This window comes from Procambarus clarkii, chromosome 90, assembly GCF_040958095.1.
Source record: "Procambarus clarkii isolate CNS0578487 chromosome 90, FALCON_Pclarkii_2.0, whole genome shotgun sequence".
NCBI classification, from domain to species: Eukaryota; Metazoa; Arthropoda; class Malacostraca; order Decapoda; family Cambaridae; genus Procambarus; species Procambarus clarkii.
Window position 1 is genome coordinate 5,659,415 of NC_091239.1, and position 15,278 is coordinate 5,674,692.

The 15,278-nt window shown below is 37.6% G+C and overlaps 1 protein-coding gene across 1 annotated transcript in view; it reads right to left on the reverse strand.

Moving 5' to 3' along the window:
* Nucleotides 1-5,463: 5,463 nt before the first annotated feature.
* LOC138359326 (caspase-1-like) overlaps nucleotides 5,464-15,278 on the reverse strand; it is an 87,914-nt gene continuing 78,099 nt past the window's right edge. Inside the window, exons 7-9 of the mRNA XM_069318464.1 lie at nucleotides 11,404-11,539; nucleotides 10,519-10,671; nucleotides 5,464-5,708 (exon numbers count right to left, since the gene is read on the reverse strand). Of these exons, the coding sequence (XP_069174565.1) occupies nucleotides 5,623-5,708; nucleotides 10,519-10,671; nucleotides 11,404-11,539 (375 nt within the window). The 3' untranslated portion in view covers nucleotides 5,464-5,622. The remainder of the gene's footprint in view (nucleotides 5,709-10,518; nucleotides 10,672-11,403; nucleotides 11,540-15,278) is intronic.

Sequence of the window (15,278 nt, forward strand, 5' to 3'; positions counted from 1 at the left end):
CAGAAATGGAGACCTAGGAGCTCACCTGTGTCACACACTTGGGAGGTGGTTAATCAAGTAGTCCTACCGAGGGGTTATAGAAAAAAGGTGCTAAGTGTAGCCCATGATTCACAAATAGGCGGTCATTAGGGTATTACAAAAACACACAATAAAATAAGCAAGTATTTTACCTGGCCAGAATTAAAGAAGGATGTCACTCAGTATTGTAATGAATGTCCTGTATGCGTAAAAACTGGCAAACCAAACCAGGTAATACCAAAAGTCCCTTTACAGCCAATTGTGGTGGCTGAGGAACCCTTTACCAATATCATTGTTGATGTAGTAGGCACATTGCCTAGAACCAAGAGTGGTAATTTGTATCTCATCACCATAATGTGTCAGACTACACGCTTTCCTGAGGCATTTCCTGTGAAAGTGCTACAAAGAAAGTGGTAAGGGCGTCTAACAGCTGAGTGAGCAGAGCTTTGGATTTGTAGTCCTGAGGTTCCGGGTTCGACCCCCGGTGGAGGCGGAAACAAAATGAATAGAGTTCCTTTCATCATAATGCTCCTGTTCACCTAGCAGTAAATATGTACCTGGGAGTTAGACAGCTGCTTCGGGCTGCTTCCTGGGGGTGTGTGACAAAAGGAGACCAGGTCAAGGACCAGGCCGCGGGGACACGGTTTTCAGCACTTTTGTCGGAGTTTGCCGTCCTCCATAAGACATCCACTACTTACCATCCTGAGAGCCCAGGTGCTTTGGAAGGGATGCATCAAACCCTTAAACAAATGCTGAAAACTAGTTGCATGGAAACTGGCAGAGACTAGGATGATGGTCTTCCACTGATGGTCATTGCACTGAGGGATACTTATCAGGAGTCCCTAGGGTGTTCACCCAATTCATTAGTTTTTGAGCATGATGTGAGAAGTCTAATAACCATCTTAAGAGGTTAAATAGTTGGAAGTCCAAAAAGTGTTGCAGCAGGTAAATTATGTTGATAAATTACAAGATAAGTTAAACAAAAGCAGGGCTAAAGCTTTGATTCATCTTAAAGAGGCTTAATGCAAAATAAAAGTACAATTGATAAAAATGCAAAGCAACGAAATTTTGAAGCAGGTGATAAAGTGATGGTACTAATGGCACGACAGTTACCAACATTGTTGCATAGGTTCCAAGGTCCATATAGAGTGATAGAGAAACTTAGTCCCACCAATTATGTAATCCAGACACCTGAGCTCAAGACAAAAGAACAAGTAGTATATGTAAATAGAATGAAATTAACACTGAAAGGAACTATCAGTACCAATCAGGGGCTTAGTGTGAACCAATGTGGACGAGAATAGTGGGGAATGTAATTTTATAATGTACTTAATGCTCGTGTACCTTATTTTAGCAGTGTGGAGTGGTTGTCTAACATCCAGAAGTTGGTGGAACATTTGTCATCAGAGCAGAAGCAGGACTTGGAGCAGTTGCTGACTTCTAAGGCAGACATCTTTGGCGATATTCCCACCCAGACTACAGTTATTCACCATGACATCTCGAGGTGAGTGACAACCAACCAGTCAAGTCACACCCATATAGAATCAACCCTGCAAAGCTGAATCTCATTCAGAAAGAAGTTGACTTCATGCTTCAACATGGATTGGGGAGACCTAGCAGCAGCAGTTGGAGTAATCCCAGTATTTTAGTTCCAAAGAAAGATGGAACTCACAGGTCGGTCATTGATTACCGTAAGATAAATGTATTGACTGTGGATGATAATTATCCAATACCTACATTAGATGATTGCATAGAGAGTATTGGTAAAGCCAAGTTTGTAACCAAACTAGATTTGCCAAAAGGGTCATCATAAAAACATCTTATATAAATTAACTTAATTATCAATATTAAAGTAGAGTAAATGTGACCCTTCTATCAGTTTCTGAAATCTGGACAAAGTAGGCCAGGCGTCAGAGAGTGAGGAGGGGGGAGCCATTGTTGTGTCACCTCCGAGACGTGTGGAGCAAATTCGGCTCCTATCATTCTGGACAATGTCGGCCAGTAACGTCAATAGTATGGAGTGTTAAACAGCCATTGTGTATATACGAGACCAGAGGCTCACACGGGAGCAAATTCGGCTCCTGTTAATTTCACTTGGACGTAGTGTTATGGAAACCAAAGGTACCATCTCCAACACGATGTCTACAATTCAAGTTAAGTCTATCCGAAACCCGTTTATCATTCATTTATGGCCATTAATGTCAGGATATAGGGTGCCCGGTTAGATCGCGAAATCGCCTCATACTAAAGGTAATTAAGCCAGGTCTTCAATGTTCCATATAGTGTTTTCTCTGATATAGCTTGTACTGACAAATTCCTTTAACACCAAGAGCACGGGAGATGAGTGCATTTATAACTGCGGTGGGTTGTTTGAATTCACTATAAAGCCTTTTGGGTTGAAAAATAAAATGCCCTTGCAACTTTCCAGTGTCTTATGAATTTAGTGTTAAAAGACAAACCATAATGTAGAGCTTACTTGGATGATATTGTAATTTATCACAATAATTGGGAGGACCATTTGAAAGATTTAGCTAACCTATTAAAATGCTTAAAGGAGGTTAATTTAACTCTGAACTTGCACAAATATACTTTTGCCAGAGTTTATGAGTGAAAAAGGGTTTACACACGACTTACAACTGATTTCGTTCGAATAATTCTGGAACAAGTGAAGAATTTTGTTCGAACTACAACGCTGTAAATGCTTCACCCCGTGTACTACAAATACAAATAATCGCCAACAGAACCTAAAAACCTAAACTAACCTATGCCTATATATGCACAATGTGCTAATATATTATAATATTAATATATATTTGGGAAATTTTCCATTTGAATGAACAGCATTGTTACGACCTTGGGTCCTCAGTGGAAACCAGAGGTCAAAAATGAGCGAAATAAACTACCTTTTAGTAGGAGGATGCATGGCGAGGTGCATTTGTTTGTATCTTCCCCTGCCAGACGTAAGACTATTCTTGTTTCTCAAAGAGCATTTAAAGACTGAACTTGGGGTTGATTATTAAATAATAAAATAGGCACCAACTATGTTTACTAATACTTTCTAATCATTTGTAAAGTAAACCTGAGTAAACTTAGGATAGGAATGCTGTACGATTAGTTGAGTATTCTGCTGGCAGCGAGTGAACTGAGGGAGGAGAGTGGAGACGCTCTCTCTTCTCTGACTGGCGTTCGTGGGGATCAAGACCTTTCTGAGCTGCTCTGCACTCCTCTACCTTCCCTCTTACTTATTTCCCTTACCTTAAGTTCCTGTACCATTAAGTTAAGTCCTGTGTTTTTTAAAGTGTGCCTACTCTGGGTTTGTAAGATTGGTGGAGACCTTGGGGTAGTATTTGCCAGTGTTTTGGGTACCCATTAGTGTTGTGTTGTGTTAAGGTACCACGTGGGCTCACTACCCCCTAAGCTGCCCAAGCTTCAAGTGCTTCACTAGTAGTACTTTACCCTAGCTTGTTCTAAGTGTAAACCTTGTTTCCTGCTTATGTGGACCAAGGCTTTTAACGTAAGATAGTGTGGTAAAGTAATTATTATTATTGTTATTGGTGTGAATGTATATGGGAGGTTGTTAAGGGGTTAATAAATAAGTTAGTAAAGGAGTATCCATTGTTCCTGTGTAGGAGATCTATGATCAACCTCTAGACTGACATTGTGTAGCCAATTAATATTCACTGTGGATATTTTACTTGGGGGCCGGGCCTTTTAGATCTCCCATATTTGATAACTCTTAATGCTAACTACTGCCCCTACATCCATTTATACTAGATCCTCCATAGTACAGACTCCCATTTTTAACAAGCATGTACACACAGAAATCACAATTGCGTGATATATCAAATGAACAAATCCACATAGGCCATGATGAGTATTCGAACTTACGCCCGGGATGATACCAGACGCTGCCTTAGTCGATTGCGCCACTACATGGTCAAAAGAATTGCAACCGGAAGTTCTGCTAACCTTACACGGATCCTGCAGCCTCTCCGAGACACAAACCAGGGTTTTTCACAATTCCCCCATGCACTCGGGCTCTTTCAACATGCTGTTCTACCTCTTCGCCCTTACTTCAGTACCCACAGAAATCACAATAGTGTGATATATCAAATGACCAAATCCACAAGGGCCGTGACGAGGTTTCCAACTTACGCCCGCCCTTTTACCATGTCGTGGCACAATCGACTGATGCAGCGTCTGGGATCATCCCGGGCGTAAGTTCGAATTCTCATCACTGTCCTTGTGGATTTGTTCATTTGATATATGCGTCTGTGGGGTCGACCGCTGGATGTAATGTACTTGAGTTGAGGACGGGTTATACTGCTTGCCTAGTTCCACTAGCGAGGACTAAGCCAAAGCACTACAGCTGATCACCCCCATCCCGCCCCCCTCCCTTTCCCTCAACGGGTGGAACTACGCTCCGTCACTCTCAGTTTGGCTTAGCAGCTCCCCGAGGTGAGGAGAAACCACACAAACGTAAGGCCGCGACTGCTGCAAATTCGTGGTCTTCCTCATTAGAGTCCTTGGTGGCAGATACCTTTGATATCGCTCGCCTTATGCGCTTTTGTTCTCGTATTGGCATCCTTGGTGACATTTAGCGCTGTTTGAATATCCTGCAACTTTGATGGTTCTACATAGTCTCCCCGGCTTGGTGCCTTCTTTTTAAATCCACTCGTATCAAGCCACCCAATGTACAATCACTGGCACAATATACATACCTTAACATATATTTTTTTTATGAATACAACACACTAATCTGTTTTTTATGGTTATTAAGGTTACGAAAAGTAGATCTATTGTCCACAGATTTATCTGAAATCAGTTAATAAATGCATAAATCAAGTCATCTGTTAGTCATACTAAGAGGTAAAAGCATGCTAATAGCTCAACAAAGAGGGGTCACGTTCCTAAAATGTTCTAACCTAATTTCTTCAAAGTCACGGTAATGAGACTTTTCTACATGATAATGTTATCACTCATGGCAATGAAAGACATTTTACCTGATAAGGTTCATTTGTATGAAAATAAAACAAACTCTACAAGATACCTGCAAACTTCTTTGTTCACTTGGTGTTAAACTTGTCAGCTAAGAAAATAATTTACAACAATTATATTAGATATTATTAAAGACAATTATTCAAATTTAATGCTTAGATTTATCCTTGAAGAACACTCACTACCAGAAGAACACACTAATTTACACAACTTAATTTGTTTATTTAAAAGTATAATTTTTCACTGAGCAATTAGCAACAATAACTGGATATAAATACAGTTTTACAGTAATGTAGACTTTGCCTTGTTATTAGCCAGACTTTACAGACTAATTGATGTCCCACTTGACTGGCTATTCTAGTGGGACATCATCGAACTCCGATGGAAGTTCCACAGTGGCTTGTTTTCTTTTGCTTCCCTTTCTCTAGAGAATTTACAGGGTTTCTTCTTGAGTTTTACTGGCCAACACAAGAACTTATCTATCTCAGACAACAAGGATACATGAGGATCTGCACGTTCAGAAATTTGAACGTGTTCTTACAAGGTTATTGGTGCCTCCAGTGCAAGCCTGACTGATCATGTTGAGTTTCTTCACTCATCATGTTGTCAGTATTTAGGTGTAAGGTATACCTTGCGCATCAGAGTAGCGACAATACTGGCTGTCTGTTTCATTCCATGCATGTGGTGATTAGCTGCAGAAATAAACGTAAAACAAAATAATTACACATTGTTTTAAAATAAAATAAATACAATGAATCAACACAATCTGATGTGATTTGCAGAATTAACAATTAGGAAGCAAGATGATGCTTTCACTTTAAATTTTCCCTTTAAATATTAAAATACCTTTGATAAATATATTGTCATATTTCAAATGTTATTTTACGTTAATCCGGCAGTCACATTATCCCTAAAACTTTGCACTGTATTTAGGTCCATTTCCAACTGTGCATAAAATGATAAAACACTATTTTTATATCATAAAACATTTTTTCAGTTATTGTGAGAAATTGTATAATTATTAATATAGTTTATAATTATAAACTTCATTGTTTTATTAATTAAAGTTTGCCTGTAGTGAGGGGAAGAAATTATGAAAACATCAAATTTTGAAAGGGGATTAGGTCGTGTGTATAGTATATGTGAATATATATTGTATATGTATATGATATTGTATATGTCGACAATACCATACGGCAATGAGTTGATAAGAACAACGTTGTCAACTCCGTGACAACGTTGTCGATTCTTGTTGTGAATTTGTCTGTGTTCGAAAAATCAAATCATTGCTCCTGCTTTTTAATGTTTGGAAGTCATTTGAAGCATGACTACCTTTCCAATATTGTTGAAGAGTTTTTTTTATTACATATGGACAGAACACAACTACTGTATATTCGAATTTCCGTCCCATGAATGTCATCAATAGTTTCACTAATGTTTCCCATTTCATATATTTCATTAAACGCAATTTTGAAGTTTGCAAGTATCAACTCCTCGCACAGACCTCTAGCACAGTGGTCTATTTTCTCGACTCAGAACCAAGGGACCAGGGTTCAATTCCCAGACAAGACAGAATAAATTTGGCCACGTTTCCTTTCACCTGATAAAACTACTCACTCTAGAAGTAAAATAGGTTCCAAGGAGTTAGGTAATTGTTGTGGGGTTGCACTCTGGGGAAGGTTAATAGGTGGCCTAGGGCGGGGGTGGCAAATAGTTTTTGAGCTCGTGTCCAAATAGAGAATTTGGGCACATCTAATTTGCCCAAATTTTATAAACATCTTCTGGCATACCTATGTGAATTTTCTGCTGCAGATTATAATTTATTATGTACGTAATAATTATGTAATTATTATGATTATTATTATGATTATTATTATGATTATTATTATGATTATTATGTAATCAAATCAAATCAAATATTTATTCAGGTAAGTACATACCTACCAGGTGAGATGCAAAACATTGAAGGATTTATAGATAGAGCAAGTACATACAATGCCTAAAGTCACTATTACGCAAAGCGTTTCGGGCAGGATGAACACTACGACTAAAACTTAATACTAATTGAGATTAAAGTATAAATTGTGTTGAGAAAATAAAAAAAAAAACAAAGGGGGGGGGGGGGAACATGGCAGAAAAATAGCAAATATACAATTTGGTCAACAAACTGCATTGTTTAAAATAGTAGACTTGGTTGACATTTAGGGGTGAGGTAGGTTACATGGACTTAATTAGGTAGTACTTAATTTTTATCTTTGACTTGTTGGAAGAGGTACAGTCTTTGACATAATTGGGAAGGTCATTCCACATTCTGGGTCCCTTGATTTGTAAAGCATTTCTAGTTTGATTAAGTCGTACTCTTAGAATATCAAGTAGGTATTTGTTTCTGATGCTCGGCAGCAGTATAGCACTCGGTACCTTTACTCAAATCTCTGAATGTTAAATATTAAGTCACTGCACATCTTCTCATGTGTACTCTATATATTTAAAACTCTGAATTGTAATGTCAATCCTGAGCTTAAAAGCTTCTTAGAAGGTTGTAACAGAACCCATGAGCACTACACCAGAAACAAATACCTATTTGATATTCTAAGAGTACGACTTAATCAAACTAGAAATGCTCTACAAATCAAGGGACCCAGGATGTGGAATGACCTTCCCAATCATGTCAAAGGCTGTACCTCTCTCAACCAGTTTAAGATGAAAACTAAGTACTACCTAATTAACTCCATGTAACCTACCTTACCGCTAAATGTCAACCCATGTCGTACTATTTTTAAAAAATGCTGTTTGTTGACCAACTTGTATATTGACTATTTTCTACCATGTTCCCCCCTTTTTATCTTTTATTTTATATTTTTTTTCAACGCAATTTATACTTTAAGCAATTAAGTTTTAGTCTAAGTGTTTTTCCCCCATCTCACCTTGCCCAAAACGCTATGCGTACTAGTGGCTTTAGGTATTGTATGTACTAGCTCTACCTATCTATGTATCTATGTATGTACTTTTCCTAAATAAAATATTATTATTATTATTATTATTTATTATTATACAGTTGACCACACACTAGAAATTGACGAGATGACGACGTTTCGGTCCGTCCTGGACCATAATGAAGTCGATAGTGATTAGACGAGATTGACTGATTGATGAAGATTAAGCCACCCAAAAGATGGTATGGGCATGAATAGCTTGTAAGTGGTGGCCGTTTGGAGCCAGTATCAATAGCTGATACTGGAGATCTGTGGAGGTGCGACTGCACCCTACGGAGAGGTCGGGACCTCTTAAGATGAGGGAGGCAAGGGCATTAAGTAGGCAAGAGATAGGTGAGGAGGTGGAAATCTTAGAAGATAAGAGCAAGGTAAATGATACGGAAGATTAGGTGTAATAATAGGAATAAAAAAGGGATCCTAAGAGAAACAAGATAAAGACAAAGAGACATAAAAGGAAGGGTAGGCTTATGTTAAGTCACGTTTGTTAGAAAGTTTTGAACATTTGAGAATATACTGAGAAAGGGAAAAAGTCAACAGCAACAAAGCCAGGACTCAGGTTCATGTTGGGTGGGCTGTGTATTAGAGCCAATTCGACAAGACGGTGTCTGTGTAGAGTAGAGGGAGGAAAGATTATTTTAGAGGAAGCTCAATCAATAGGATGATTAGAATCCCTAACATGACAGAAGAAAGAATTGTTCGTGTCTGCAGACTTAACACTTCTTTTGTGTTCCTTAAGTCTGTCATTTAGTGTACGTTTCACCAAAGTATTCGAGAGAACAAGACGAACAGAAAATAGAGTGCACACCAGCAGCATTAGAAACAGGAGGAGCAGTGTGAACTAGAGTGCTACGAAGAGTGTTAGTTTGTCGAAAGGCGAGCTTTATATAGAGAGACGAAAGGTATTGGTAAGAGTTTTGAGTTAAGATATGGAGAGAGGGCAGAGCTCAGTGTGCTCAATAGTGTTGGAAGCAGGTTTAGGATGAAAGAAATTTAAAGTAAAGTGAAAAGTAAACTCATCAATATGAGTATGGGAGAAAAGTATTTTTAAAATCAGTTATATTTCCTAATATGAAAACCATTCTGATCAAAATATAATTATTTTGATTGGTGTCATCGTGATCACTTGGGAACACAAACTGAGCAACATAACAATCTAAGGAATATCAAGGACTGTACTGTACTGACAATCATATTAGTACAGTACCTTATACAAGGGCTGGTATGATACCCTCCGGACACAATCTATCGATAACTGAAAAGATTAGAACTGCTCCTGTACAAAGATTGAATGGGAAGATTTCCTCATGAATATGACTAATTGCTCTGTATTTAAAAAACATTACATTCTCAAATTGTGAAGATTTCTGTCCAGAACAGGCAGCTGCTGTTTCTCAACTTACTATAAGGTATAACAAGGTTGGACTCACAACCGTTGCTAAAGTTTATAATGATACTGGTTCATTTTTAGCTCACGTAGGTCTTTCATGATTCCCTGAATATCTTTAATTATGTGACCATTAATTTGCTACCTCACAAGAGATTTAATAAAGCTTTTTATTGACCTATCTATATTCAGTCTCCTATAAAGAATCTGCAGTATGATATCTTTCAAAAAGACAAATCATGTCTTTGACAAATCAAGGGGCCTGACAGCTGAGTGGACAGCGCTTCACATTCGTAGTCCTGAGGTTCCGGGTTCGATACCAAATGGGCAGAGTTTCCTTCACCCTGATGCTACTGTTCACATATCAGTAAATAGGTACCTGGGAATTAGACAGCTGCTACAGGCTGCTTCCTGGGGGGGGAGGGTTGTAACAAAAAGGAGGATTGGTCAAGGACCGGGCCGCTGGGACGCTAAGCCCCGTAATCATCTCAAGATAACCTCAAGATGTCTGGTAGCGATTGTAAAATATGTTTATCATATAACATTCACTGCATATGAAACATGTTTAGCAATCAAAATTTTTATATTTTGCCTATGTGGCTATGTACATACATCAAATGACATTTAGCTATAATGCAAATGTAAAACTGCTTTTGTATTAGATAATTAGCTAATACAAATTTTAGGAAGATATTAAGAAAATTTTGTAGTTAAGAAAAATTACAAAGAAAGTATTATAAAAGTGTTCAACAGTTGGCAAGCTCGGCCAAGATCCTTACTCATCCTTAAAGATGAGTAAGGAACCTAATGGAATTTTCTATAAGGCTGGAGCAAGGGTGTTTAGGAAAGATTCCTGCTAAACTGGTGTTGGAAGAAGGTTTGACTCTCAATTGGGCTTCCACGATGTCCTAGGGAGGTTGAAGCTTACTTGAGGAAATTATGGAGTGGCCTACGCTCAGAAATTTAACCTTTACCTGCATCAAACCATATATTGATTTTTATTTGACTGTTGTATAGATAATTACCGTATTCTTATGGAAAATTGCTATAAATCATAAATTGGTATAAATGAATTAGGCATATTCCTATTCCAGCGTATATACTCAATTTAAAGGAAATACTCACAAGGGCAGTGGGATTCGTAGTTAATAATCATATATCTATTGACATTTATCATCATGGACAGCAAATCTTCATAGGTGTATTCCTTGCCCAAGACATGAACCAACGACTGTATGAACCAGGAACCACTAGAGATGTTGCGCCACGAATAATGACCTGAAATTAATCATAGTTTGAGAAAAGTTAAATTCACATTCATAGAATAGGCCTAATGAAGTGCTCCTCACAAACATTTTCCCGGTAATTTGAGAAGCTTGGCTAAGTTTTCTTATCTTTATACACAATTTCCCATTATTTATAGCCACATTCTTTCTCACTTTATCCTTAAATCTTATTCTTAGGTTCCATTTTAAACTCCCTTTTGTCTCATTCTTACTGTCTTCCAGTATGCCCACCTTTCTAAGCACAGAGCACCCGCTAACTGATATCATGCATTTATTCAATTATCATAGACAACTGAAGGGAAGAGCTGCCTCTTGAGTGTCAGAAAATATTTATTATGTTTTAGTTTTTATACACGAGGGAACATGTGCAGAAAATTTATGACTCCTGTTAACAGGCTAACAGCTCTTCCCTCTCATGGTTCATCTTAACCTTTAACCTATCAGTTTTCAATGGACCACAATCCAGAGATCTGTTTACACCAGGTCCCCAATTATTGCCGTGTGAACAAAGGCAAACAGTTAAGAACCGGTAGCCAGGCCTCCTTCCTGGCACCTGGTTCAAACCCAACTTCCACTGTTTTCACACACACTCTCTCACACACTGCCCAACAGCATATTGGCTAGTGTATCACACATTATATATTTTGGATATATTAAAGGCATCTAGGTACAAAGCTCTCATGACCTCAGGGATAATTGTTCTGTACAATTATACATACGATACCTGGTATGGTGGACCAGCAGATTAGGAAATCAGCCGCTACCGGAATTCTGTAGGACAAGTAACCGCAGTCAGTCTCATCAGTAGGTCGAGAGCGTTCCAGTGTCACGCCAGTGTCCAGACGCTCTCCACGACATGCCTGCAAAACATCATGTCAAAGATATGAATAATGAAGAATTTACGAGAAAATTTATATTTAAAATATGTTCGTAGCTCTCTACATATCTGCAGTCTATATTATACAGAACTTGTCCGTTCTGACATTCTGGAAGTCACATGAAACAGAAACTGTATACATGTAAAGAAGTTGGTAATGGTGGCGGAAAGTGTACAATTTCAGGATTGATAAGGTCAGACGATGTAATGGAAAGTGACAGTAAATTAATACAAAGGGAATGAACTGTTCAGGGCACAGTATATTAGGGAAAAAAATACCGCAGGGTTAAGTGAATACACAACAAATAATATTGAGAGTCAAAGGGAATTAAACAGTGGTCTGTTTGTATTTCATACATATATATTAATTAAACAGTGGTCTGTTGTTTCGGGGTCTTGAAGTGAGTAGAATGTAAATATGTGTTTATTGGCTGTTGATCAAAGAGAATGCCTTGAAAGAAACCAACGTCGTCTATGCCTTCACCTGCCAACTTGGGGACTGTCAGCCACAAAGATCTCAGTATATAGGCAATACAACAACGTCATTCTCTAGGCGATTAACAATACATAAGCAACAGGGCTCCATCAAGGAGCATATAACCTCCACACACAACCAGACCATCACAAGAGATCTTAACAAGCAACACAAAAATTATCGACAGATACAATGACAACAGGAGACACGACACCAGCGAGGCCCTACACATCAAAAAGTCAAAACCAGCAATCAAAAGCCAATAAGAACATTCTACCCACTTCAAGACCCTGAACCAACACAGAAGCAAGAAGATAAAACACGCAATGATGTACCCATTGATTCACTTATACATCTCAATAATGTCCTGTATTACCTCACCACAAGCGAATATTAGCATTGGCAGAATATGTAAAATTGTCTTTGAAAATGTAAGAAGTGTCTTGCAAAACGGTTCGACGCGTCAGACCATAAATAAAGTGTGAAATTAAATTTTGGAGAATTAATTTTTCATCTACCCTCGACAGTGAAGAAAAACATCAGAAATATTGAGAAGATTCGGGTTAGAGTCATTAATCTTACCCTTTCGGTCATATTCAACAACATATGTTAGCTTGAATCGTCCTCAAGCCAATATGCAACTGAAAACTCCATACCCCAGAAGGGTTCGAACCCAGACAGCCAAGAGCACTATGCACCATGGCGTACCTGGTTCCTTAACAACTCAACTACCGTGACTGTACTAAGGTCATTGGAAGCCGAGGCTATATTCCCAACTAGGCAACAGCATTTGATGGTAAGCTTGGGCATAGATATTTCATCGAATCACCTCACTTTGTGGGGCCACGTGAACAACGTGAGTTGAGTTACGAGATAGAAGTAATGTCAGTCTGTTAATTCTTGATGTAACTGAAGCCTGTGTTATAACAGGCTATCACCTGTTACTGGCGGTGGTGTTAAACACCGCCTGCCAGTCTGATGCTGGAAGTGAAGTTGTATTTTGTCACTGTGATAATTCTGTAGAGGATTGGCCATAATTTACTGATGAAGGTGAACTCGCCGGCGTGTGGACCATATATAACCCAAACAGTGCCTCATCTTATTGGGGGAGACATCTCCCGTCACGCAGGGTGCAGTCGCACCTCCTCAGATCTCCAGTATTAGCTCTTGATACTGGTAATGGCTCAAAAGGGCCACCACTTACGGGCTATTCATGGCCGTGCCACCTTTTGTGTGGCTTAATCTTCATCAATCAATCATCTTATTCCATTCACTTGGGCTCTAATAAACTCGAACCATGGACCCCACGCCTGTGAGGCCGAAGATCTAACGACCAAGCTATTGAGTAGTCTTAATAAGTAAAGTTTCCAGAAGTTTCCAGTTTGCCAAACTAGAATTTTCGACTTTCCCTGACAACTAGTAAAGCTCAGAGAAATTAACATGCTAAACATGTTAATACCTTAACATGCTAAACATGTTAATACCTTAACATGCTAGCCATACACTCACTCCACACCTTCTCATGTGATATATACATGAAGCAAACTTTGATCCTAAATGCTAATCTTGATCTGAAACTTTTCCTTGACAGGTGTAATAGAAACCATGAGCGCCACATCAGAAATAAATATGTCTTTGTTATCCTCAGAGTCAGGCTATATCTATGCAAATCCTCAATGCAAATAAAAAGACCCAGTCTATGGAACTCACTCAATAATGAATTAAAAATTTGTCCAACTTATGCCTTATTCAAAAGTAAAACCAAAAAGTACTTAATTTCATCCTCATGGTATCTTTCCTTGTGCCTAAAACTTTCACCATATATTGTACTACCCACTTCCCTAATATTAGTACTTAAGACATACTGTATATGGTGATGTAATCACCTCTGTCAATTTATATTGTAGTTATATGTTTATATACATTTTGCTACAATGTACCTTTTCATCTTACCTGATATGTTAGCTTAAGGACCTGCCCCGAAACGCTATGCGTGTTAAGGAGGCATCAGTTCCAAATATGCAATTAATGAAAACTAGTTCGATTTCAATCAAACTTTTTTGACGAATTGTATATGAAAAGTGAGTCATTTGGTCCAAGTCTCAGCATCGTAGCGTAAATAGAAGGGAGAAAAAAAATATTGTGTCAAAAATTTTCCATAATTTTCAAAAATTAACATCAAACACGTGTCAACTGACATCATGTCTATGACTCTCAGTTATCACAATAGCGTATATTAAAAAAATTAGTTTTATAAAAAAATTAAGTAAAAAAAAAATTAATGTTATTTTTCTTATTTGTTTATCGGACGATTTGCATGAAAATTAATCACCTGACTGCACGTAAGCTTATTTGAAAGGGTGCCAATTTTGGAGGAAATTGGTTGATGTCAACCTCAGTGACAGATGGCAGTACCTTAGACTTTAACTTTTAATGATTTACTTATCAAATAAAATAAACGGAGTTGCTACTCTTTCATTTTTATTACATTTACATGAAACATACACCTTATATGTAAAGTTTATATCTCTAAAATCTGATGCCAGCGTTTTTTCCTAACTTCATTTATTGATTTTATAATAGCAATAAACATGATATATTTGCATTTTTTTTAAGGGGGGGGGGAACTTTGACTATTTGTATTAGTAAAACTAAACATATTTTGGAAAATCAGCGACAACAGATCCTTTATTATATGCTAATGTGTCAGAAAAGTGTCATAGAACGGTTATATCTGAAACGTGTGGTTGAAGTAACTTACTGAAAATGTGTAATATTCGTTGAAAAACAATCTCCCTCTCGATTTAGGCTGCAGTTCTGAAGCTTGGAACAATTGCAGCCCTTTTCATATACAACTAGTCAAAAAAGATTTGTTAACATTGAACAAAGTTTAAAAAACTAACTCATGCACCATTAATGGCTTTGCATGAATGTAAAAATACCAATCTTATGTAATCTCACCAACCCATTGTACCTTGTAAATAAATAAATATTATTCTTATTCTTAATCTTATTCTTATTATTATTAATATTATTATTGTTATTATTATTATTATTATTATTATTATTATCATTATCATTATCATTATTATTGTTATTGTCATTGTTAATATTATTATTATATTAAAATGCATAGATATTTAAGTATTAAAATAAAAATTCCAATAACATAGCTAGAACAAATACACACAATGAAAAAGGTACATTTCAGAACACCGTGAGCCATCATCAAGTCAATTTCATAACA